Below are 26,791 nucleotides of genomic sequence, written 5' to 3'. Positions count from 1 at the left end.
CTAATCTAAAACTATTTTAATACATAAATGAACTATATTTATTTACAGTCATGTGTATTTACATCACATTGATTCTTCAGTCTCTGCCAGAATTTTATTTTCTATTTCCATTAATTTTGTTCTGACTGTGAAGTTATTTTTCATCTCAAAATATGACACAACAGAAGAAGCAACCAGCTGAACAACAGTAATAATGGCTAAGGTTCCACTCAATGGTTTAGTAATTTTGCTTAATAATTGAAAAACTTTCTTTGGCCCATCAGTCAAATATGGTATTCTGTATGTTGCGAATCTATTTGCATACTGAAAAGAGACAAAAGGCACAATTAAAAATATCGGCACTATCAACAAACCACTCTCAGGATCAAGATAAAGGTGATTATTAAGATGTTACTTTTAAGTTTTATTTTCTCTCCATCCACTGATTTTCGGGAAGAAATCACTTACCAACCATTGTACTTATGTACATTACTTTAAGGCTCACTCTTAAAGTAATGTACAATAACTAGTAAATAATAGTAAAAGTACATTGGTTGGTAAGTGATTTCTTCCAGAAAATCAGTTTTCATTATTTCTATGAATATTTCTCATAGTTTTAAGCCAATACATACCATTATTGCTGACGTAGGAGCTAATAGCATAGGATATCCTACTCCTAATCCCAGTTGAATTGCAGCTGACCGTATTTCATAGCATATTGGACAGGTATCAGTTTTCAACATCAGCATGTTTGTTGTAACAAGCTGAAATTAACACAATTTTTTAATGATTGTGTTACTCAGTGAAATGTCCAAAATAAAATAATGGTATGTTATGTCGTCGGGGATAGTTCAAATCCGCGTAACTAGCATTGGATAATTCCGCGTATATGACAAATGTAGCCATTTTAAGTTTTCGCGAGCAATTCACGCAAAATCTTGATAGGCTGCCACCGACTTGAAACGAGTTCAGTTCGACCAGCCGGAAGCCAGAAATCGCCAAAAATAACAACACTGCGTATCTTTCGCGAGCAAGTGTCGACACCGCGTATGTGATTTGGTGACACCGGCACCGAGTTTGTTGTTTAATACATACATATGGTCACGTCTATATACCTTGCGGGGTAGCCAACAGGCTTGAAAAGACTGAATGGCCACGTTCAGCTATTTGGCTTAATGATAGAATTGAGATTCAAATAGTGACAGGTTGCTAGCCCATCGCCTAACTAAGAATCCCAAGTTTGTAAGCCTATCCCTTAGTCGTCTTTTACGACATCCATGAGAAAGAGATGGAGTGGTCCTATTCTTTTTGTATTGGTGCCGGGAACCACACGGTACAAATGTTGTTTAATTTTGCAATAAAACTGTGTATATACTTAAAAATTATCATTGCCAACATCAGGTAAGTGTAAATGTTATGTTTCTTTTCGTATATTTTAAATTATCAATTTCTAAACTTTTAAATCTCATATTTCTAAACTTTCCAACAGACTTAGCTCTGCCGCTTATGCTGTTAGGAGGATCCGACAATTGACAGATGTAGCTACAGCTAGGCTTGTTTATTTCAGCTATTTTCATAGTTTGTTATCTTATGGTTTACTTTTATGGGGTAGCGCGGCTGATATACAAACTATTTTTATAATTCAGAAAAGGGCCGTTCGCGCAATTTACCCACCGCATTAATATATCGCGAAATTTTAGGACCAAGAGACTCGTTAAGACAACTCTTTAAGAAAATAAACATACCTACAGTAGCGTCCCAGTACATTTTTGATCTTATCTATACATTATGTTAGGAAAAATACCTCTCTTTTTTCAAAAAGTTAGTGCCACATCTGATAGAAATTTACGTAATAAACATAAATTAGTCATGCCGTATCATAGGCTTAGCAAAGTCAGTAAATCATTTATGGAGAACTGTATACGATTTTATAATAGGATGCCTGAGTCTGTTCTTGATATGCCCAACCGAAAATTCAAAGAGTATGTAAAGAAAGTACTCTGTGAGAAGGCTTATTATAGGACTGATGATTACCTTAATGATAAAAACATCTGGCTTGAGCTTGGCACAGGAACCTCGTAATGCATTGTAGTTTGATTTGAACTTAAATCAAAATTCAGTACACTCTGTACATAAATCTTTTTAAAATTGGCAATCCATAAAATATATATATATTTTAATAATAATAAAATCTCATATAAATATATTAATCGGAACAATGTATTCTCTCGTCCACATTCTATTCTAAGTTTAATTGATATAATGAAGTTGACATTGTTGAAGAAAATGCTGCAGTGAAATACCTAATTCGAACCTGCCTCTTATTAATTAATAGTAATCTATAACTGTTTACACCTTATAAATGAACAATTTGGTTAGTCTTTTTTTGTTAGAAATTATTACTATATATAGCTCTAGGTAACATATTATTACTTTTTGTTTAGTTACTTTGTTGATTTTTATAATTTGATTTTAATTATTACCTACATTTGTTACATTTATGTTACACTAGCGACCCGCCCCGGCTTCGCACGGGTGCAAAATTCGGAAAAAATTATACATAAAAACCTTCCTCTTGAATCACTCTACCTATTACAAAAAACCGCATCAAAATCCGTTGCGTAATTTTAAAGATTTAAGCATACAGACAAGCAGACTAAAATAGCATATATTTGTTTTATACTATGTAGTGATTTATCTAACATTTATTCATTTTATCTAACTTTTATAAGAGGCAAAGATTTTTCAATAATTTTGTATAGTTTTATTTTCTACATTGACAAATTTTTTTGTTAAAATAATGATATTTGTTTCATATCAAAACCGCGTACTTTCCCCATCAGTTCCATTGTTATAAGTTTATGGTCAAAGCAAATCCGCGTAATTGTCGTAGGGCCTTAATTATTTACTTAAATTAATATATTTTCTACCAAGAGATAGAACACATTACTAATTACTTTTTGTGTAAAAATGAGCTTTAAATTAATTGAATTAATAAAGTTATTAAGTTTTAACCTTCCCCTGTAAAACTGGATCTATTGCAGATACGCACCTTTTACGTATGGTAGATTCGCGGATTTGCACTATCCCCGACGATGTGGGTATTTAATACATAACAATACATTGGAAGCAATAATAACTTTTATTGAGTAATGTTTAACATCAATAACAATGTTGAGTTATAAAATGTAATTGTGTACTTACATGCCTATGAAAAAGTATAGTCATAAGTCCAGGCATAACAGTAACAGGTATAACAGATGAGTAGAACCCAAATGATCCCAATTTCAATTTGGTCCTATAATGATTGTTTATTATAATGCCGGAAATAGCATTGATTCCACCAAGGATAGGTGGTCCATAACGCAGTGCCCATCTGTTAATTTAATAAGATTAAGTATTCAACAAAGTAATAATTATTTACTAGATGATTTTTGAAATTGTAGAAAAAAAGAAAGTACTGATTCAAACCAATGAATGAATGAAAACTATATTTGAATAATGTACAAATAGACTGGAGGACTAGCGCAGTATAGACTAGAAGAAACAATTTAATAAGAAAAGGGTTCATTAATAAATAAAGGTTACTTAACCTGTCTGTAACCTGAAAAATAACCCAACTTTTTAAGACCTTTTAAGCTAAATATATTATTTGTATAAATAATACATACGTATCCCAGAGTGATTCCCATTCAGTAACGACCTTCCAGGAATAATTTACTGCTTCTTCTTCATTCAATACTACGGCACCTTTAGGTATTTTATTTCTAGATCTCATCAAAGCCATGATTGCTTCTTTTATATTTACAAATACATCACAAATTAAGTATTTTAGAGTATAATTAAATTGATTTGATTGATGATTTTTTGTCAGAATAGAAGTTAGAATTTCGCAAGAAAACTACAAAACAAAAACTTCGTATTTTGCATTTTTGCCACTTCAAAAGCCACTGCACTGTGCTGTCAGCTGAAGAAATATGACATTGACATTCTTATCTTTTATAGGCTTTTTACGGTCACCAAATATAAAAAGGCCACGATGGGCACAGCGTTGTCTGAAATCTCTCAGGGAGCTCTTCTTAGATCGAAATGTCCTCCTAGTTCTTAGAAATTTGCCCATTTCTTTGAAACTTTTTCTAAGGCCTCCGGATGACTCTAGCTCTTTTCAGTCTTCTAAAGTTTTCTCTTAGCCTTTCAAACCAGTTTTTACTTGGTACACCAAAACTCTTTCAAGGACCACTCCATCAACGCGCTTTTAACTCTTCCTTAGTCTTTCAAAGAAAAATCCTGTAAAATTATCTTCATGTTAAATTCTTTCTCAAAAAAAATCTCTCTCAGCCATCTGGAATTGCCTCCCTTTCTATCATCCTCTTCAATCTTAATTTCTATAAATTGGAAACTATCCCCTAATCTTTCGTAGTCCGGATCCGGTTATGATCTTGCTATAGCCGCAAATTATAAAAAAAGATGTTTGAATTTACAGATATTGATTTGGCAGTGACAATTCTGACAAATTGCCATACGTCGAACGTTAAAATGAAAACAAACAACAAAAGTCAAAACATTACCTCCGACACGTTTCTTAATTTTTTATTTAGAAAAAGAAATTATTACCATTAAATGTTTCTTTTACTCAAGAACCTCACATGCCTAAAAGCATTTACTCAAAGTTTATTGTTATCTATGATTCTACTATCTTCAATTCTCTTCAAGTGAATTGCATTGCACGTTTCATATATTAAATAAAAGTGCATATGAAAATTAAGGGATTTATGCAAGTAGGTACCCACTGATGTTAATTGATGATATATTATATCTAATACTGGGGTTTTAGGTAGTCTTTGACTAAAGGTGGTACTTAGACTATAAAGACAATTAAATTTAGAAAACCTGGTGGAGTTTTGAAACCACAGTTGAGAAATTTTAAAGCCTGTTAGGTAGATAAGTTCCATTCGCTAGTTAAGTATGGCCAGTCTGTTGCATTTAAAAATAGTTTTCTATTTTTACACATTAGAATTTTTATTTTTGTGAATAATAAACATATAGTTGGAATTCGTTTGTCATTAATTCCATAAAATTTGATTTACATTCTTATTAGATTCTTCTATGTACATTTGCTCTCAGATATTTACAAGACACTTAAAAAAAATAGTTTTCTGTGTGTTTATAACCTTTTATTTATTTTCACAAGCTTTTTATTTCACCTGTCCCAGTTTCTGTCTGTAATCACTGACATCTTTCTGAAATTACATGCGTGAGGTTAGCTGATTGGGCTGAAATTATACACACATTTTTGAATTAAATGAAAATACAAAATTATTATGCTATGGAGCTGATCTCTTAATAGAAACAGAACGTGGACATAGAAATTTTGTACTTGCATGACACTATTAAAATTTAGATTTATACTTACAATCCATTTTAACAAGTACTTTGGTGCTATATGTTAACCAAGGTCTGTTGAGCTGGAAGATGGCTGTAGTACCTCAGTAATTAAGGTGACACAATTGTTTCGAGTTTTTGTCTTGATGATATTATTGATGTCTATGTTGCTCAAGTGTCCATAAATTAAATATTAATAGTTTAGAATCATTTTTATAATGTCTTCTAGGTAAAAGTAAAGATATGGGTAATTGTCAATAGTTGTCATTACATTACAGATATATTTCAAAAATGCATTGCACAATTTGTAAATATATTAATAAGTGAACCCAATTTTGCATTGGTTTGACTGCTTACTATTCTATATTTAGGTACCTAATAACTAGCTGTCAACATATTTTCATTACTATTCTTAGCTTAAAGTTGCATTTAACTGGACTGTGTAATAAATGTTATTTTATTTTTGTTCTCTGTCTGCCTGACCAATGGTTCTTCAGTACCTTTAACAGAAAACACCAAATTTTCTTGAAACTGCAATGATTATTTCCTGCTCATACTGTTTCCATAAATTTTCTAATATAATTTTTTTTTACAAGATTTGATTGTGTTCGTTCTCAATCTGCCTCGTGATTAGGAAGATCAAAGAGGAAGGCGATTCAAGCAAGCTCTTATAATGTAATATAAACCTATTCACTCTTGCCTTGAATATCCCCAAGTTGAATGAATTAATATTCTTCTTATATAAATATGTGGTCTTTTCAGTGGATTTAAATGCAGAATCCACATGTTAACTGCTTTAAGGTCAATGTCCTCATGGATAATCAATCCAAAGCACAACTAATCACTTAGACATACGAAAAATCGTCCGAACACTATAAGATAATACCAATTATTAAATGTATTTGTATCTGTTTATTCTCGCTATCCAATAAACAACTCCGAAGAGATAAGGCTTCCGACAGTCGTCGGTCGCCGGGAGTGGCGAAGCGACGCTTTGCCTGTGCAACTTAGTATAATACCTACTTATTATATCGAAAATATTACAGGAATAACTATTGCAAGTTTTATGGATTATTGATCAATAGGCATCCATCATTAAACTTATATTTCTATAAACTCCTTTTTTCATAAGTGCAGCAAATTCTACTCTCCTGTGATGGATTATATCGTTTGTAGGTATGTGTGTTAGATTCAGTATCTCAGTTAAACTATGTTTATTGTGTAAAGAGCTGGCATACACATGCCGGCTTTTTAAGCCGGATTGTGTTAGATATAGAGTAGAATCAATTTCTAGGTAAAGGCAAGATATTAACGTTCCTACTAATCCTAATAACATTACAATTAGTGATGACCATCATCATTCAACTCTATTCAAAATCTATCTAGTTGAATGGGCGGGTTAGCGTGAGCGTTCGCTCGGCGCTCGTCCGCGGTAACTGCGTGTTTGCATCTAGTAAGCATTGTGCTCTGTGTCTGATCTGCTCAATGAATAATCAATGTGTAACAATATCTTCGTAATTACCCTATTTTAAACGCTATTGACCACGATCCAATAGTTGTCCAATGGTTAGGTTCCCGTGCAAAGGTTTCGGAGGTCAGACGGGAGTCGTTTTGTTTGACCTCCATGACCTCAGTATGTAACTGGTGAACCTGATTGACACAAGTCATTGGTAGGTAGGTAGGTACATCAACTAGTGGTAAAATATAATATGCATTCAACGTATTGCACATGTTTTTTAAATATTTTGAAATGTTTGTGAATAGGTATTTAGTATTTATTTACCGAAAGATATCGCAATACAAGCAGTCGATTGTGTTGAATGGAAGCGCATCGACAAAACGTTGAATCGCCTGGCGATTTTTCTATCAAGTAGTTTTTGCTCAAATCTAATCGATATTTGGCTAAAGTTAAAGAAACCTTTATTAAGCCTAAACGATCTTACAAGTTTCAATTTACCTGTGCCAAATTTCATTATAAGTCATTGGTCCAGTTGTACTTTTGAGTTTATACTATACTAGCTGTGCCCGCGACTTAGTCCGCGTGGAATAGTTATTTTGGTCTTCTTCTTAGTCGTGTCACTCTTGACAGAGTGGTCGTGGTCATCATGTAGTGTTGGAGGCGGGCGCCAATGTGCGCCTTACGATGTCCCGCCATTTCTCCCTGCTGGAAGTCATCCTGCTGCACTCGTTAAGTGAACCGCCAATCACAGACTTTATTTGGTCGGTCCATCGCATGGGTGACCTCCCGCGCGGTCGAGAGCCTTCCACTTTACCCTGGACAACAAGCCGTTCTATGGATCGGTTGCCTCTCCTTGTAACGTGTCCAAAGAATGACAAAATGCGAGATTGTACTAAGGGAAATAGTCGCTGCTTAATACCGAGTTCTTGGAGTATCGAGACGTTAGTGCGGAACTCTGTCCAAGACACACCAAGCATTCTCCTCCAGCACCACATCTCTAGGGCGTCTATCTTTTTTCTTTCCACTTCTCGCAATGTCCACGTTTCAGCAGCGTACAAAAATATGGGGAAAATAAGCGTGCGCACCAGTCTGGTCTTTGTGGTCTTAGTGATGCTACGATTCCTCCATACTTTTCTCATTCTGTCCATTGCCGATCTTGTGATTGCCATTCGTCGCTTTATCTCGTCGATTTTGGTCTATTCAACGCAAAAAGAATTTTTCAATTTTAACCGGTAATTCCTGAGATTAGCGCTTTTAAACAAACAAACAAACTCTTCAGCTTTATATATTAGTATAGATGTTGGCCTGTAAGGTATGACTCATTGCCCCTCTCAGTGTATTTTTTTCATTTCTAATAGGGTGACTGAAGAAGATGAGTACTGAAGAACAAACGGACACGCTGAAGATATACTGGGATCATTTCTTCAAAGCAGAGACCGGCACTTATGAGGTAACTCTATTATACCTAAATTCCGTGTTTGAGTAACCTGACTATCACACCTGGTGGTCTTTTAATAAATCCACTACAAGAAAAAAATTTACTCATTAGGCATAAACCCAATTTAGGTATTTATTTGGCACCCTGATTCTCAGAAATCTTGAGAAGGAACATACGACACGAAAAACAGTGCTTTTTATACAGTGCTTCTCTTTTCACACAGTTTCGAGTAGGCATTCAAAGAAGTGGATTCTAAACTAGACCCTTTTTCTTTTAGGCGATCGGCTAGCAATCTCTCACTTATTGAATCTCAATTCAACCACTAATCCAACTAGCTAAATGTGGCCTCCAAGTCTTTTCTGGACTGTTGGAACTGCCTACCTCGTAAGGAATATGATATAGTGTATGCATATATTCTACAAACTCTAATGTTATGTTACAGAAATCGACATGGCTGGATCTTTTCTTGGCTGAATTTTTAATACGCCTCAATGAAGGCGCTGATCCTAAGGAACTAATAAAATTTTGGTAAGTTCATTTAATATCAAACACGAGCTTTTCACTCATGGTAATTTAGTGCTACCAACAAAAAATTACAGGTATTTCGCAAATCCCACGGGAACTATAACTTTTATAGGTTTAAAAAGTACTAAATATTAAATACATGTAAAATTTTTAGATGATTCCTTCACTAGATAACGCGTGAACAGACAACAAACAAATACACTTACTTTCGCATTTATAATACTTGTTGGAATAAAGTTTTATTAATAACTGAAACATTAAGTTTAGATTGAATTTGCTAGAGTTGCTTGCGTTCTCTTTCCTCTCAGATGTCTAACAGACTTGTGTTTTGTTTAATAAACTCAGTATCAATTCGAATTGTTAATATTTAATTAACACCATCGAGTGCTATCAGTGGTGGTTCGCCGTTGAAATTATTTTTGACTATGTAGAGATACAAGGGTTTAAATATATGATTATCTTTCCAGCCCTGTCAGTGGTGTGGTGACTCTAGTAGGTTGCGAACTACTATGCGGCATTCACCGTGTGACGTCATCCATCAACAGTCACTGTTCTATGCCGGTGCCTCCCCCTCAGCCTCGTGACCTGACTTGTTCTGGCAAGGAGACGTCGGCAGACACTTCAAGTAACTTAGCTGTATCTTCTACGTCTATAGGTAGGCAATCAGGCCGCCAATATCATGTTATGTTATCTATCAACAAGCACTGTTTAATGCCGGTGCCTCTCCCTCCACCTTGAGACTTGACGTGTTTCGACAAGGAGCCGTGGGCAGATGTGCTGAATGACTTGCAAGTTTTCCGACAGGACTTATTATCATCAATGATCGTTGATCGGGTGATGCCATCCATTTTTGCAAGTCCCAGTGAATTTGTAATCTAATCTAATTTGACAGTAAAACTTTTTATTTTCAAGATGGCGACAATAAGCCGTCAGAGAAGACTCAATTCACCAGTTTGTTCAGCAAAACGAACGCTCAGTCGTCGGCTGAGATCCTGCGACGATACCTATTGGGCGGCGTGGCTTGGCGATGTCTGGTGCTGCTCAGGGCGTTGGGAGTCGAGGTAAGGAACTGACTGCCGGGTTGTTTAGAAAGATTTATCGTCTTCCACCTCGTGTTAGTTCCGGGTACATTCTCAGGAGGAGCAAGGTTGAGTCTTCAACTATTTTCCTTGATTGGCTAAGTCTGACCTCCATAAAAATTTATAGGGTAACTAATATTGAATCATAGATACACATCCAGTTGCCTGAATGTGCAAGATTCCTCGCGATGTTTAGAGCCTTACGCTCTCATGGAGAGCGTAGGCTATCAATCCAACTTATGTACAAATCACAGAAAAGATTCAGATTCAATCTGATCCATCACGCTCATTTATTCGGGCGTTTTAAGCGTTCGACCACCGAATACCATTATTCATCTACCCTAATTATGTATATCAGAGGGGATATCAGGTTACATTAATGCAACTGTTTTTAAGTTTCCACTAAAATATATATGAGCGAGTTGGTTTCTGATTCCATTACATCATGAATTGTTGAAAATTATATAAATCTGTATGGGTGTTCCTTTTGTGGGCAAAGGCCAGTTTCTAAATATAATTTTAGAAGTACCAAATTGACGCCATTACGCTGATTGTTCTCTGGGTCAAATGCAGCGATAATATGTTACGAAAATAATTATCTATACGTCTAATTATAACTCTGTTATATGAAGTGTGGATACATCTGCTAGATATGATTTCACAGTAACGCTGTACCTACGTAATAGTAGAAGTAGTATGGTACGAGTAAGACATGTACTTATGATGTTTGTTAGATTTATATTTGATTTTGGACGTGTGACGACGATAATGTCCGCCCTGACATTTTCTAAACAATGTAAAATTAACAAGACAGCGCTTTGCCTACCCTGTAAGAGATAAAGACTTAATGTTCACGTGTATCTCATCGATGGTCATCATGGTAGCTTTTCAAAAAATCTATTTTGGATAAAGCGTTTTTACTTTTCATGCTTTCACTCGCCTCGACTTTGAGCCCGACAAATCCAGTCTCGGCCTTGGTATTTGTCATTCACCAAGAACTACGGAGGTTTGTCTTCCCTGTAAAAATACAAGCTCAAACTTTTCGTGTAGGGTCTCTCGTGCTGCCGTCAGTTGAGCTCGGTGCTGATCTGGCTGTTCGGAGAGGTGAGCGGAGCGACCCCCACGGTTGCCGGGTTCGACTCCCCGGCGCGCCCCCTTACACCCCGTACGCCTATTCATCTTCTGTTCTCGCACAAGTAAGTACTTAATTTAGAAGTGAATATACTTTTGTAGAGGGAGTTGTTTGTTTTGAGCTCAACCACCATTAGAGAGAAGATCATTCGCTAGGTTGGGTGTTCTTCTGGGGAATCGCAGCTTAGAAAATATGTTAGAGCGATTTGGTATTTTCGCTATATCCTACCTACGTAAAGTGGCGTAGAGATGTCGCCGCAGATTGCCGAGTACTGCATCGACTGATTCGTTTTCTCACAGTAAATCATATTTTTCTAGGTATTTTTTTTATGAAAGTTAATATATTGTGTAAACACCTTAAACTTTATTTCAGAATATGGTCCAAACAGAAACATGCGACAAATGCGGGTTCCAAGGGAAATTCTCCTGGTTCGTCCGAAAGAGGCTCCACTATTGGCAGGTAACTAATACGTCGAAAAATTGTCATTTTAAGACCAAAGAAAGTGTACCTTTAAAAGTTTCCTTATGTTTTAACAGGTCGAGACTAGCTGTTCACATAAAATCAGAATCTGCTGATAGTAAATCAAGGAGGAAGATTGCGAAACACAGCGAGCATTCATCTGATTCAGCAGCATCCAATGACGACCTTCAAATTCTGAACAGATCGCTCACAATTAAGATCAGTTCTCCTAATGATGATTTCCAATATTTCAACTCCCCTTTACGGTCGCCGAGCGAACTCCCCAGCGAGACCTTGTACAGTGACCCATTTGTCACACCAAAGAAGTCGAAACCAAAGCCAGATAACTATATGAATGATGAACACAGAAAGATTATTAACTCCGAAATAACTCCCTTCGAGTTCACACTCATCATCATAGATTTATTACAAGAGCTGTGCAAAACGGAGAGCAGTTTGTCGGGATCGGAAGGATCTCAAATATCTATGCAATGTATAAATTTTTCCCTAAGAAATCTTTGTTCTTTGCAGTTTGGGTCAGTTCCAACAGAAAATCCACAAGTCGAGGAAGTCGCTAAACTTAAAATGGCACTGACTGAGTTACTAATAGTTTCATTAGACAAAGTTCTCATACATTCAGACTTGTGTGCCAAATTGATCAATAACGGTATTCTACCTATGCTGCTCAGGATACTTGAGGATGTCATTTCCAAATCCAGTGCCAAATATCGTAAAGATGACAGCCAAAGCCGCAGTGTAGACGTGTATATTCCAAATAAGACTGAATCGGAAAATTTGCTCAAATTCGTATTCGGTATAGCTTATGCGATAACCGCGTTCTTCCATTGCTTATTAATGCAGTGTCGCACTGTAGATAAATTGAGGGAGTTCACTGATCAGTTCAAATTGTACGGCGAATGTCTCAAAGGTGGACTTCTGAAGGAGTGTATCGAGCTCATGATAAGGATACCCGCGTTGGACCGCGACGAGAGTACGACGCTTATAAAGAAATTGATAGAAGCGATCGGAAGATTAGTGTGTGGGATGAAGCGCGTGCGCAGTGAGGTGATACACTCCGCGGCGTGTCCTCGCGGCAGGCACAAGGCGTGCCGCGCCCGCGTGCTGGCCGGCATGCACCACCACCACGACATCCTGGGGGAACCCAGCGCGCCGCTGCCAGGATCCTCCGCCTGCTGCATCGCACTCTTATACGGAACTCTGACGTCCCTCGTAACTGACGACGAAATCACTGCGGAGCCAGCACTAAGGAATAAGCTGCTCAAGGTCATGTTGAACTCCGGAGTGTGTTGCTGTTTCTCTCCCACCACTCTGATGGAGAGGATTGTACGACTTATGCTCTCTCATAACGGAGTCGCAACGTTATGTCTCCAACTCTTGGAACACACGGTCTACGGAGAACTAGGCGCAAGTATACTTCTGCCGAAAGTGACCGATCAGCTTCCGTGTTCTATTTGCGAACCGTCCGATGAGAAACGAGATTTCATTCGGAAGTATTGTCCGTACGGTATAGCACCCATTGAAAAGAAAAACTTGTGGGCATTTCTTATACATTACAACTCGTTGCTGCAGCTAGACAATCACAATAACGTGCTGCACGCCACAGTCAGTCATCTGCTTCGGATAACCCCGAAATGCCGTACGGAAATGAAATATGAATTACTTTTTAGCGTCATATACCCTACGTTCATCGTCGCGAAGCATAGATATATTTTAAGAACAGAAGAATCAGCCTACTTCTTGACAGTGTCTTGTCTCAATATCTTTGCGAGTCTCCTCAATACGGTATCGTTCGCCGAACAGTTCATCCAAAAGGGAGGTCTCAGTTACGTCCTGGAACTCGTATCTCTGTCTGAATTTTCGAATCAATGCTGTTCAATTTTGGAAATAGCCATAGCGGTGGAGATATTGAAACTCGCGAAGGAGCCGAACCAAACGCGCGAAGTCGGTTCGCTGGCATCCGTGCAGATGTTATTCGAATCTCTATCGAACGCGACTGATGATTGTTTTAAAATATTCGAATTGAAGTTATCGGCGGAAGAGTATGAGGAGTTGAGTGAAGAGCGTGCGGATTACGAAGCGTTCGGGGTGGTGTTTGTGGAGGGGGTTAAGTGTGGTAGTTCTGATCGTTCGGTGGTGTCGGAGCGGTGTATCGAGGGTCATGTTGAGTTGCTGAAGAAGGCGTGTCGTCTGTGGCGGGCTTGCGCGGAATTATGTCTTTGCAGCCCGCTGTTCCGGTGTCACGCGGCGTCGCAGGCGGCCCTGCCGCGCAGTGTCTCGCTGTTGCGGATGCTGCTGCGGTTGGCTGCGGTCGACCACGTGTCCGCCACCGAGCTGAGAGTGCATGTGCGGATCATTGAAGCGTTGATCACTGTGCACTTTGCTGTTGCTGGTTAGTTTTCTTTATTGCATATTTAAGTAACCGTTTTTTTTTAAATAAATATAGGGGTTTTATACAATTCGTTTTTTCATACAAATACCCATCACCAGTCTCGAAAAGACAACTGCTTCTCACTGCTGGATCGCTTAATGAAATTGAGAATCAGATAGTTACGGGTTGCCAGCCAATCGTCTGAAAGAAGGATCCCAGTTTTATTTGCCTTTGGTTGTTGGTTTCTAAAACTTCTTTTAATTTAGATGCATTAAACTAATAATGTTACAAAGTAAGGAAACTCCGAAAAATTATGATCACAATTTTATTGAATGTTTACAGTTTTACCCTTACCCTGCATAGAATAACTATAATAATCCGTTTGTATTAAATGTGACTTTCGATATTAATGTGTCAAAAGTTTCAAATACATAAATTTGCTTTTGCAGTGATAAATCATGAACCAATAACATTATATGCGACTTGTTTACTGTTTGTTCGGATTACCGTTGTTTTTAGTTTATTGTTGTTGACTACTTGCAACATTCTGTGGTTTACTCACTGAAGACGCGTAAAAGTGTTTACAAAATTAAAATGTTATATAATGACAATGACATATTTATGACCTTAAAGGAATTACCAAAGAACAATAAAAAAAAATTTAAGAGGAATCCCAAGTTAATAAGCCTTTCCCTTGGTTGACTTTAAATTTTTTTGGATAGATGTGACACACGGGCGCTCCAAAGAGCTGAGTTGTGATGTAATTCGCAAGGGTCTTGCTTCGCCCGCGGCACTAGCGTCGTCGGGAAGCGAAGGTGGCGCCCTGCGGCCTTTGTGCGAAGCTCTCATTCGTGTAGCTACTGCGCGCCCTAGTACAAAACACACTATGCCTGTCTTGACTCATGCTAAGGTGAGTTTTAAATTTCTTTCAAATATTTTTTTCACGATGTACCTAACACAGATGAGTGTCTCTTCGCAAGGCTCTCGCTTCGGCCGCGGCGCAGGCGTCGTTTAGGAGTCAAGGTGGTGCCTTTCGGCCTTTGTGCAAATCACATTCGTCTAGCTACTGCGCAATCTAGCTCAAAACACACTATGTCCATCCTGACTCATGCTAAGGTGGTACTTAATACCGGGACCACAATGCATCGGTGATACGATACGTTTTAATAATATTTGTAATTCATTGATGTGGAAAACCGTTACGAATAAGACTCGAGTGCCCGACTAAGCTTCCGTACGACTGAACACGAGTAATTTCTTTAAGTGGTGAATATGTACGTCGATATAGATTATTATAGATCCTAGCTTACGTAACTTGGTCTTATAAAAACACGGAAAGTTCGGAACTGAAACTCGGAAGTTCATTCTACAACTTATGTTACCTGAATGTTTTAAAAACATTATTGAAATTTTGATTTCTTTCTAATAAGATTTTTTTAAAAGGTACTGTTATTTGATTTTCATTTAATATTTTTTTCGTAAAAGGCCGGCACTGAGATTAATTAATTGCTGTAATAAGAATATTGTTTGAAATTTTAAAAATGGATTCCTTAAAATCGGGGTAAAATTTATTCGTATTTGTTAAGTTGCATTATATCTGTACTCTCTCTGTTTTGTGCCACTGTTGATAATCAAGGTAACGCAAAACCGCAACATGGGTAATCTATCCATACATGATCGCACTTGCATTTGACTAGCGTCTGCCCAAGATTTTCCTTCTTCTTCTTCAGCCCGCTTTCGTCCAATGCTGAATGTAGATCTCTAGCAACGCACGCCATACTTTTCGGTCTTGGGTTTTCCTCATCCATCTCCTACCAGCATCAGATCAGAACAGGTCCTGACTAGATCCTACATCCATCTGATAAGTGGTTAACTCACACTGCGGCGGCCAGTCCTTGGTCTTCATCTATCGTTCTTCAGCGTTCATCTGTGGTGCGGCAAATATTTCCTTTCTTGGGTAAATATTTTTACGCCTACATTCCTGTTATCTCATCTCAACCAGGCTCTGGCTATCTAAACCATTTTACGTTAATGTGTCAGGGCCTAAAAGACAACTTTATGTTGCTAGAAAATTTATAAATATCATACAAAATTTATAAATGTATAATACCCATAGAGTAGAATGTAAAGAAATAAAAGTGGACGGCACACATTGCTCGCGATTTGAAATTTATTTTTGTTTTTATAATTTATATATTTTAGCATTAGGGTCCATCCTGGTCTTACTAAGAAACAGTTTCCCGAAGTTGCCACGGGGATGGAAGTTAACAAGTTTGTTTTGTAAATGAACGAAACCTAATAGGAACTACATGGACTTGAATAACTTCTATATCAAAAACAAAAAAAACGACGTAAATTCCTTGGCATACTTTCGTAGAACGGCGTAAATTTCAATACGGAAGAAAGGATCGTTATCAATTTATAGAAAAAAACAACTGAAACCGGTTTGGGTACCGCATTAGACTCGTTGCGGTCCGACCGGCCGCCCTAACTTGATGACACAGATTTAATTACATGCCTTAGTTAAAATATTTCCGAAGTTACTGTTTTGCTTATATGTACCTAATACTACAGTAAGCCCACGTAATTATACCATTCCCGTGGCATTTTCCACTAATCCTCTTTTAAGTATAGATATTCAGTTAATCAGTCATTTGGTATCTTCTTATATATTGTAAAAATTCTATTGTCTGAAATTCTGGATAAAGTCAGTCACGTTCTATGTCTATAGCGTGTAAAAAAAATTATAAAAAAATGTAGATGACTATGATGTCAATGTACTTTATCAATACGAACAACTTTCCCCTTGCTCTGCAGGTCGTCTTAACATGTTAAGTATTTCGGTTAAATTTCTAAGGGTAAAAAAAGTATTTTAATATATCCTAGTGGGATGCTATTTGCGTAAGATTAGATATTTTTTTGTAACACCCTTTGTATGTAAACAAGCGTGACGGTGTAACGCTAAATAAAGCGTAGTAAACAATCAAATCTCATAACTTCGTGGGGGCTTGCCGCTGCGACTACATACCACATAATCCCGCGGGTCGCCGCATGCGGAGGTCGCCGGTCATTACCTATGATTTTATTCAGTGACTCCGCTCGTGGCTAGTGGCCACACGTGACTGTATAACAGTATATGTGACATACTCGTATCACTAATCACTTCTAGTTGTTTATCGATATTTCGTGGTTTCTACGATTCGGATGTTAGATGGTGATACATTTTTTTTAGTGTGAGACGCCAGTGTTTTTTTTATTTTTGTTGGACTGTGATGGTTTATGGAGACACTCAATGGGAATGTGAGTGCATGTTTATGGTTTTTTCATAAAAAAATGGTACTTGTGATTTTTGAAATCGTTCGTAGTTATGAGTTTTCTAAGTGATATTTAATTGCAGCGTTAGTTATTGCACAATAATAAATACTTTTATGTTTTTGATGAACTTAAAGGCGACGTTTTTTATGATTTAATAAAAAAAGACATGTAACTAATTCTGTTATTTTTTTTTTTTGGTTAAGGATATTCATGGAACACTTTAAATGTATGTATCAAATTAATTGAACTATTTCTATTACAATCCCTGAAGAAAATTAGGATTTATACTTTTCACGAAAAAAAGGCATTGATCGGATGATCGACGTGTTAAAGGGATTAAACTTTTGCTCAAACAAGATAAACAGTCTTTGTAGCGTAATTATAAGTCTTCTTCCCCACTTCCTATTTAAGAACATAAACAGGAAGGGATTATTGTAGCGTATATTATGTGACGTCTTGCGTATTGAGTCAATCAATCAATCAGTTTATGCTTCAATTCATTAGGATAGGTCATGGTCATGGTATGAGAACTTTGACAGGTTATTGAATTGGACTTAGTTCTTACTCGTATATGAATTAAGGTAAGCAGACGCTATTTATGTATTGCGTAATTGTATACGAATATAATATATTAATGTGCAAAATATTTTTTAATAATATCAATATTTTATTATATAACAGAAAAAATGGATTTATATAATTTTAGTTTGTTATAACTAGTTAGTTTCTATTTCGTGGTGTCAGGTCCCGCCGCTGTTGTGCCCCTCCGGCGGTAGTTCCCCGGGCAGCTCGTCGAGTGAAGAGAGCCTCCCGGCCGTGTACGCGAGCGAACACAGCGACCGGGATCATTCCAGGCCAGACGACGGCTATGAGGTAACATGTGAACATGAACAATCAGAAATAAGATATAATTTTGTGCCAGAATACTACTTAAAAGAACTAATTCTAAATAGGAAGCGACTCTCGTCTGACCTCCGCAACCTTTTCAGTAAAATCTACTCATATCTGATCATGGTAAAAGCTGGCTAAAATCATACGGCCGGCAATTACAAAATTAAATATTCGTCTTCAAACTGTAAACATGCAATCCCACAATTTATTTTATATTATTGTTACGAGATGCGTCAACGTCATTCACGTCATAGATTTTTATTAAGTTGCGTCCACTCAGTAACTTAAATATTTAAAATAAATCTTTATTTGCGATTTTACTGAATACTCTTATTTATCTTAATTATTAATCTAATAAACTAGCCAGAATAATAGATATCCGGCCGTTCATGGAAATGTCATACATCATACACCCTTTCCTTTTACTTTTACGGAACATTTATTTCTAGGCGGACGTAGAGATTGGCAAACTAGACCTCACATCATACAAGATGGGCAAGTTAGCGGAATCCATGTCTTCGGCAGGAAACAGTCCGGAGAAGAAGACTACCTCGCTGGTAGAGTGCGGCGCGTACGAGCGTGGCGCTGAGCTGGCGCATCCCGAACTTTGCTTGGTCGTATTCGATGTTCTGACGCAGCTTATAGAAAAGTATGTTTCATTCGTTCATTTTTACGTTGTGATTTCTTTTGTACTAGCGTTTTTGATTGGTACAAGGCCTCCGAATTGTAAGATGTAGATTTGACGATCGGATTCAAATGTACCATCGTCAATTTCTGTTGACTTTTACTGCGATTAGTTCGCTTATATATTCGGCGCTTTTTGATGCTAAATATTCTTCCTGGGGCTGGCGGAGAGGAGCTCAGGATGCACTTTTGACCATGATCGGTCAGGTTTTTAATCGAAACGACCTCCATCTGATCCCCTCCATCCTTAAAGGGAACTTAACCCATACTGGATACTGAAAAGCTATGGACTAGAGGAATATGCTCAAACCTGATTCTTATTACGTTTTGTGTATTCAAGGTCAGATTTATGTCTTTTTGTACAATAAAAAAAGGTTGTATATAAAAGTCAAAGATATTTTTTCGTTGGTACAAGTAAGTGTGTTGCGGTTCTTGCAGGCTAGTGTCCCCTGACAGAGAGCCAGCCGAGCGCGCCCGCCTGACCGCCGCGTGCCTGAGCGCGGCGCGGGCGTGCTGCTCGCGCCTGTCGCCGTGCGCGCGGGCCCCGCCGCCCGCCGCCGCGCCCCCGCTGCTGGCGCGGCTGCTGTCCCCCGCCACCGCCGCCTTGCTCTCCACACGGGACGATCACGCGCCGGGTAATATTATAGCAATACTAAGTTAGTTTTCTCAGCCGTGCTTCTTGTCTTCCCCCCACTACTAGGGGGTTGCGAAGATCAGACGGGAGTCGCTGCGTGTAAAAACCTGATTCACCCAATCCAAGATCTTTGTAAGAAGGTTTTCGTGCCGCCACCCATTACTAACGATGTTCTTCACAATAGACAACCACGCGCCTGGTATAGATAATCAAATAAAAAAGACTTGATCTTTCGTTCTAATTTCAGAGCTACAAACCTGCATCCTAGAGCTGATCCACGTACTAGCATCGCGTCACATATCAGCGCGAGAACTGAGCGCGCTACTTCGTTTGTTCGGAGTAGAAAAACCTCCACTGCGTGCGCTACTTACCGCGTTAGAGCGGCTAGTAATGGCCGCTCCATGTGATGTGCCAGACTATGCTTTGACATTCCCTGTGCAGCCTTATACTTCAGGTAGGTCTATTTTTGTCGTGTTGATGTACATAAAATCAAGTCAAACTTAATCTATTAACTGGTTTACTTGAAGAGGTTGCTTCAGTGATAAGTCCGCCTTTGTACCTCCTGTGTTTTTTCTGATTTTCTTTTTCATTTGTGCACCAAATGAAAAAAATGATAAAGAGTTTTATCTATCTATCATTTAACGTCTATTTTAATTAGCAACTAATTTAAAAATTTAAATTTGTAACAGATAGCGAGCCTCCTATACCGGAAGAAGCTCAACACGCTATGTTTAATCAACAGGCCGATGTTCTTGCCAAGAAACTTCGAGATGCACATCTTGCTGCGGGTAAGTTTCTTTTGTTAAGAAGTTTCGTTTTAATTATAAGTTATAATTATAAATACAATATAATATGAAATTAAAAATTCAAAGAAGAGAAACGTATAAGTAGTACTTTATCGCTATAGAATTTTCTATACAATAAAAGTTTAGCCTTCGCTGGAGAATTTTTTGAATCGTATGCATTTCCAGGCGTGCAGTCAGCGTGGTCGCGGCACGCGGCGCGCGCCACGCTGGGCGCGGCGGGCGGCGAGGCGGGCTGGGCGCCGTGGCTGGCCGGCTTCTCGCTGCTGCTGCAGCTCATGCGGCCCGGCCACAGGGGTCACACTTCATTTACATTTTATACTTATAATCATCCTTCTGATCTTTATGTCTCTTAAAATAGTGGGTGTTATACAGGGTGACATTTAAAACAACTGCATCCTTCTAAACATAGACTATACCCATGCTTCTGAGCCGTTTGAGCCTATTTTTATTTAAATAAAACGTCATCATTTTCACATTTAAAAATCCCTCAAAAACTACGTCACACACTTTATTAAAGACCAATACTACAAAAAGAAATTAAAACTAAACATGTAAATAAATGTCTGAAAAATAAGTTATTTTTCTAGTATCAAGATCAAGTAAAGTACAGAGTTGTCGAGATCGCTCAGCTGAATGAATTGTGTCGTTGAACTCTGAACCTTACCCGTCGCTTTTCCGCCGGCCGTTGTGATATGATGTATTTAGGATCGTGGATTTTGATACTTTTATTTTTTTTCGTACTTTCTGATATATGAACCGATATTTTTCTTTTAACGTTTTTAAATATTCTTTAGATGAGTACACTTAACAGTTAAATTTATGCAGTTGAATTGAAAGTCACCCTGAATAGAGAACTAAATAAAGGAATATTTAAAAGATATTGTAGGGTGTCGAGGGTGCGTTGTTAGAGTTAGCAAACGCGAGCGCAGCACACTCCAGCCATGAAAAAGATAGGTAAAGTCATGGGTGGTAGTGAGAATAGTGATCTGAGTCCCAGGTTAAGTTCTCACCTCTGAGGATGTGCTAGAATTAGCCAGTGGTCAATTGGCCACGATTCTGTATGAGTAAGTCAAGTTTTTATGCAAAGCGACTCCCGTCTGACCTCCATAACTATTCTGGGGAAAAAATCGGTCAAGGTTACTTCAAAATCACAACCGATCAATGACTTAGAACTTTTCGATTTTCAAAACTTGTTTCTCTTTACAGATGATACAAGTGAATGTCACGATGAATCTACCTGTTCGGAGACGACAAAACAGCCTGGTTCCCGCCGCGAGTCTCCAGTCAGGGCGGATGTGTGCGCGCACATCATCTCGGTAGGACATGAGTCGCTCATGTTTGAAATTTGGCTTGAAGTTGCTACAGGTTTGTCAATTTAATATAAAGAAACATATTTGATTTTGTGTCCTGAAACGAAACGTTATGTGGATGAAGCGAAAGAAGTACGCAGGGATCGTGGCATGAAGAAAGATATAGTCTCTGCCTACCCCTCAGGGGAAAACGTGATTTATGTTTGTATGTGTCCTGAAAATTAGTGTTATTTATTGATTCTTCTGAAATTTTGCTCTATGACCAGTCCTTTTCTTGTTTCTCATTTAAGTTTATTTAGCAGGGTAGTCATGTAAAAGGGTTCAAATCAAATGACGAATGGTGTAAGACATTTTTAACAACAATTATTTTATTATTATACCTACCTGACAGTAATCGTATTAATAAAATAAATAAATAAATAAATATATACGGGACAAATTACACTGATTGATTTAGCCTCGAAGTAAGTTCGAAACTTGTGTTACGAGATACTAACTCAACGATACTATATTTTATAATAAATACTTATATAGATAAACATCCAAGACCCAGGCCAATCAGAAAAAGTTCTTTTCTCATCATGCCCTGGCCGAGATTCGAACCCGGGACCTCTGTTGTCACAGACAAGCGTACTACCGCTGAGCCACAGAGGCCGTCAAAAAACTGTTTACTACTGCACTTTACACTATTTCAGGAATAATTCGATTCCGCTTGACAAGGCCGGAGCTAGGCGGGCAGCGTGTTGTCGCAGAGGAACGCGTGACGCACGCCCTGCCCGCTCGCGATTGGTTGCAGCTGGCCGTCAATGTGCAGGAGAGACTGACTGCAAGACGTATGCACGTCCAGGTTTGTGATTTTGTAGCTGGATTTTGCAACTTCTGAACCTGCTTTTAATATGGACACTTCAGGGCTTCTCCACAAATGTAGTACTACGCAGTCTCGCTGAAGTATCTTAAACAAACAAATTCGTTAAGACTGCGCTCTTCTCCTGAGAGGACAGAACCGGAACTAATGTCAGGAAAATCATGTTAATAATGTACAGTTTTGTTTTTAAGGTCACGATGTACGTAAACGGCTGCGAATGGGAGACTATATTACTTCCAATGCAAGGTAAGAAACTTGATACTCATATTATCATATACAGTAGTATATTATTAAGATCATCGATAAAGTATTCTCGTTCAAAAAAGTGAAAATTCAGTCAAATATATGTTAGGTACGTTTTTTACAATCATAAGTATAATTTGCCGGTGAAAGTGAAAGAAAGAGAGAAAGAAACAAAAATATTTTATTTGATATCACAAACTTAACTATACTAAGTAACAGGATTTTACAATTTGTGTTTTCTTTATTACGCTCCATTTAACCATAGTATGGTTTTTTATAAAAAAAAAACAGGTGTAATAGTCCGCAAGTCAGCAACGAGCACCGTGCTCTTAGGCGAGTCTGTAGCGGGCGTGTTCCACTTGAGCCGCGCGCACGTGTACCGCTCGAGCGTGATGTCGGCCGCGTTCGCCATGCACCTCGCCGCGCACCCAGTCAGCCACTCCTGCCATGTGAGTAGTTATAAGTGAAGATTAATGTACTAGAATTATTCACTGAAACCCTAATTTAAGTCGACCCCTCTTAGGACGCAGTACAGGTGCGTATTTCCCCTTTGGGCCCGAAAATTTAGTGATGGAATTAAAATTCAGAAACCCAAAAGTAATGTTTATTTAACATAAAGTAAGTACTTAAAGCCAAAGACTGAAATCTTTTTAAAACAACCTTCAATTAGGTCTTCTTTCTTACAGGTTAAATGTGAATCACCTAACTACTCATTGTTGTTGACGCCTAATCTTTTGGATACAAAAATGGACTGGGATCAGGTAAAAACTTAACATGAAAATGTCATGTAGGTACAATATGTCTTTATAAAATGTTGTTGTTTCATAACTGTTTTCTTTTAAGGTTTACGAAATGTCAAAAAGTACACTAAGAGATCTACACGACCATTTGTTATTGACGTTTTCGGCGCGCTCTCCGCACATATTCAACATTTATTACCCAACCTCGGCGCCAACAGGTACCAACATAATGTTTTCTTTAATATTTGACAAAAATGTTGTTATTATTGAAAGTCTACTATTTCTTTATTTGTATTCCTTTAGTTTTGTATTATAAGTGTCTATTTCAAAGGAGGCTGTCGACACACGTTCCGCCTCTCGTTGCCATACATATCCGAATGAGCGACGGATTTTTGCTGTTGAAGATGTTTGTATATTTGTTGTTGTCAAAATCTTGTAACATTTTAGTTTTGAAGGGAGAAGATTAAGGAGAGTAATTGTTGTTTCTGTGTGGTCAGTGTTCGGCGGTCGCGGGGCGGCGGGCGGGGCGGGCGCGGCGGCGGGCGGGCGCGCGGCGGGCGCGCTGCGGGCGCGCTGGGCGGGCGCCGCGAGCGCCGCGCGCCACGCCGGCCTGGCGCCCGCGCTGCTGCTGCTGGGCGGCGCGCAGCTGCTGCTCTACCTCACCGCCAGGGTCAGTGGCTCTAGGGCGACAGAACTTCCAGCTTCCATCGCAACAAAACGATGATCTTCTTATAAGGGGCGGTGTAGTGGCTTATACACAATCTGACTGCTCTGAGCGATGTGATTGTCACACTCTTGTAGATCTTGCGAGATATTCATTGCGAATCGCTACAGATTCACGCTGTCCTAGGTTTTTCTTAAAGGAAAGACAGAATTAGTGACTTAATACAGTTAACCACCCCGTCAATATGTTTGCGTCAATCGCTCCGACAACACCAGGGAAAATCACAGTTTTTAAATGGAATTAAACATACTTTCTTCTAACTAACGCTAAAAGAAGCATTTTTTTATATAAGCAATTTTTTAAAACAGGTGGTCGAATTAGAAGGTTCAGCCGAAGAACAAGCGACTGCGCTCTCTATAGCTTTACGAAGCGCTCGCATCGACTCCCGTTTGTACGCGTCCATGTACGACGAGCACGGCGAAATGCTTGCTATGTTGCTGACAATATTCGCTGCGAGCCGCTGTAAAGTCACGGAACACATTCTAAAGGTAATAAATTTATTTGATTAAGTTCATATCATCGACGCCCGTTTATAGGCAACAATACACCACAACCGCCAGAAGCGAATTGATGCGCCCTAAATCAATTTTTTTTTTGAACGAACAGAGAATAGTGTTGCTGTTGCTTATTAACATTTTTCCATAATTTTGGTTGTGATTTAATTCAACTTTTTCCTACAGGCAATACTAGATGCGGCGTGCAGCACTCCTCTATTGACGATCAACGGCACTGACAAACAATGCAAAGTGACGGTTTGCGAGCGAACCGAGGCCGTGTTGTTGGAGCCGCGGCTGTTGTTGTTGCTGACTAGGGCTTGGCGGCACTTGGAGTCTCCACAGGGACAGGTACATACAAAATGAAAACCTCATAATTCAGGAAAATTGCGTATATGGTCATCACCCATAGCTCTAAAAACCAATTATCCTCGCCGAATCATAGGAAGCGTGTGGTGCTCTCGCGTTTTCTCTCTAACAGTGCTAACCCTGTCTTGACTTCCTACAAAATATCTTCATTGCCTCTTTAGTTCTATATTACTCACTCATTTTATAGCGTTGCAATCTGGCATGCAGTATTCTTGTGTTGATGATAAGAGCATTGTTGAACAATGCATTGTGACGGTTTGCGCACAATCCGAGGGCGGGTTCTTGGAAACCATGGTTGTTATTACTTTGGCAGACCTAAAAAAGAGGTAGAAGACTGTTGTCATCGCCAAGGTAGCACTACTTATATTTAGTTGAATTTTTATCAATAAAACCTTGATTTTTGTAATCTCTTATTCAGGAAATCACATGGGAAGCGGAAGGCACAGGTGTCCGCTCAAGCGGGTCGGCTTGGGCTTTGACATTACACTGTATTTGTCTATTATTACGCGATGAACATCCTCGACGGGCCTTCAACCACTATCAGATGAACCGAGTGGATCTGCTTGGTGCTTTGCTGCTGGCTTGCAAGGTGGATGTTCCTTTGAATTAATATAGCATTCATGTTCTCAAGGCTTTAATCCCTTTCGTAAATCACAACCCTTGCTTTTTGCCTGCGGCGAAACGCGTCAATGATCTCAACCGTTGCACTTGAGGCTCTCAAATGCAGGGGTTGAAGATGCAACATGAGAGGTTGAGAGAGAGAGAGAGAGTAAAATAGTTTCCTCATGCAGTAGTCCCTTCTTGTTCCTCAAAAGTGTTCCCACAAAAACATGTAACGCAACAAGTACTCATAATAACTTTTCTTCTCCTCACACTCATGATGCCAGGAACGCTACCTAAGCACAGAGTGCGAGCCCATGGAGCAGTCGTGCAGTTCGTTCCTGGTGCGGGCGGCCCGCGGGCTGCTGCACCCCGCGCCCGCGCTGCAGCGCCTCACCACGCTCGCCGACTTCCTGCTGCTCATGCACCAGGTAGATTCATCTACCACCTTCTTCTTCCCGGTTTCATTCACACCTCTCTGGAGAGGAGCTTGGATGTTTTCTTTGACCAAGATCCAGCCCCCGTAGTATAGCACGGGCGATTGGGTGGTCAGGTTTTTACATGAAGCAACTTCCATCTAACCCCCTGCAATTTTGGCGCAGGGAACCGAACCCATATTGGATAATGGTTAGGTACACATCTTGTTGCCTGAATATGCAGGTTTTCTCACGATGTTTGTCTCACCGTTAAAGCTTTTGTTAGCATTCATTGCATGGTAAATGGCCGAAGTAAGATTTGAACCGGTGACTTTATTTTTTTCTGGAGTCTACAAGGCAAAATTTACAAATGGTATTTTTTATTTAAAAGTGTTTTTTAAGTCATACTTTCCCTTGTTAGCATGTTTACATGTTATTCCAGGCCAGCGATACATTCGTGACGCACTCGCGCGCCAACTTCTACTTTTTGCTTACGCCTGAACCTCTAGAAAAGAGCGAATTCGGTCGCAAGCCATCAAGGCGAAGTCGGCGCCGAGGCACGTCACGCGGGCGTTCAAACAAAGTTAGCGAGAGCAGTGAAGCCGATAGTGTGGGCAGCTCTGCGGGTGCAAGTGGGAGGGGCGCGGAGGGGGAGGAGTTTGCGAAGGAACACGCCTCGCATTCTAAGGAGATGAAGGGAATTATCAATATGCAGATCAAAGAGAGCAGGTATGTTGTGGTAGTTACGAGAGAAGGTTGAGGAGAAGATAATTTCGAATATTGCTTACATAGATGAAATTACACCAACATTGTGTTGGCTGTGTTCGCTTGAATAATGTGGGTCTTTTAATAATCTTG

The 26,791-nt window shown here is 39.0% G+C and overlaps 2 protein-coding genes across 2 annotated transcripts in view; one reads left to right on the top strand and one right to left on the bottom strand.

Annotated features, from left to right (window-relative positions):
- Position 1: 1 nt before the first annotated feature.
- LOC106132349 (uncharacterized) lies at positions 2–4,242 on the bottom strand. The gene is made up of 4 exons (XM_060947779.1): positions 3,651–4,242; positions 3,184–3,355; positions 612–743; positions 2–303 (listed from the first exon to the last, which is right to left on the bottom strand). The coding sequence occupies exons 1-4, from the start codon at positions 3,764–3,766 to the stop codon at positions 64–66; spliced, it is 660 nt and encodes a 219-aa protein (XP_060803762.1). The 5' UTR covers positions 3,767–4,242; the 3' UTR covers positions 2–63.
- A 281-nt stretch (positions 4,243–4,523) lies between these two features.
- LOC106132264 (lysosomal-trafficking regulator) overlaps positions 4,524–26,791 on the top strand; it is a 42,980-nt gene continuing 20,712 nt past the window's right edge. The window contains exons 1-27 of the mRNA XM_060947768.1: positions 4,524–4,757; positions 8,179–8,270; positions 8,701–8,786; positions 9,251–9,438; positions 9,696–9,844; positions 10,913–11,058; positions 11,367–11,453; positions 11,531–13,863; positions 14,565–14,752; positions 17,902–18,030; positions 18,498–18,697; positions 19,171–19,367; positions 19,614–19,820; positions 20,056–20,154; positions 20,338–20,466; positions 21,379–21,537; positions 22,178–22,329; positions 22,539–22,593; positions 22,882–23,039; positions 23,277–23,351; positions 23,434–23,548; positions 23,828–24,000; positions 24,363–24,542; positions 24,735–24,899; positions 25,336–25,506; positions 25,805–25,948; positions 26,376–26,662. Coding sequence (XP_060803751.1) covers positions 8,193–8,270; positions 8,701–8,786; positions 9,251–9,438; positions 9,696–9,844; positions 10,913–11,058; positions 11,367–11,453; positions 11,531–13,863; positions 14,565–14,752; positions 17,902–18,030; positions 18,498–18,697; positions 19,171–19,367; positions 19,614–19,820; positions 20,056–20,154; positions 20,338–20,466; positions 21,379–21,537; positions 22,178–22,329; positions 22,539–22,593; positions 22,882–23,039; positions 23,277–23,351; positions 23,434–23,548; positions 23,828–24,000; positions 24,363–24,542; positions 24,735–24,899; positions 25,336–25,506; positions 25,805–25,948; positions 26,376–26,662 — 6,050 coding nt within the window. The 5' untranslated portion in view covers positions 4,524–4,757; positions 8,179–8,192. The remainder of the gene's footprint in view (positions 4,758–8,178; positions 8,271–8,700; positions 8,787–9,250; positions 9,439–9,695; positions 9,845–10,912; positions 11,059–11,366; positions 11,454–11,530; positions 13,864–14,564; positions 14,753–17,901; positions 18,031–18,497; positions 18,698–19,170; positions 19,368–19,613; positions 19,821–20,055; positions 20,155–20,337; positions 20,467–21,378; positions 21,538–22,177; positions 22,330–22,538; positions 22,594–22,881; positions 23,040–23,276; positions 23,352–23,433; positions 23,549–23,827; positions 24,001–24,362; positions 24,543–24,734; positions 24,900–25,335; positions 25,507–25,804; positions 25,949–26,375; positions 26,663–26,791) is intronic.

The sequence above is a fragment of the Amyelois transitella genome, chromosome 14 (assembly GCF_032362555.1).
Source record: "Amyelois transitella isolate CPQ chromosome 14, ilAmyTran1.1, whole genome shotgun sequence".
Lineage (NCBI taxonomy): Eukaryota > Metazoa > Arthropoda > Insecta > Lepidoptera > Pyralidae > Amyelois > Amyelois transitella.
Note: the sequence above shows the minus strand (reverse complement) of the source record. Positions and strands in the feature narration are given on the sequence as shown.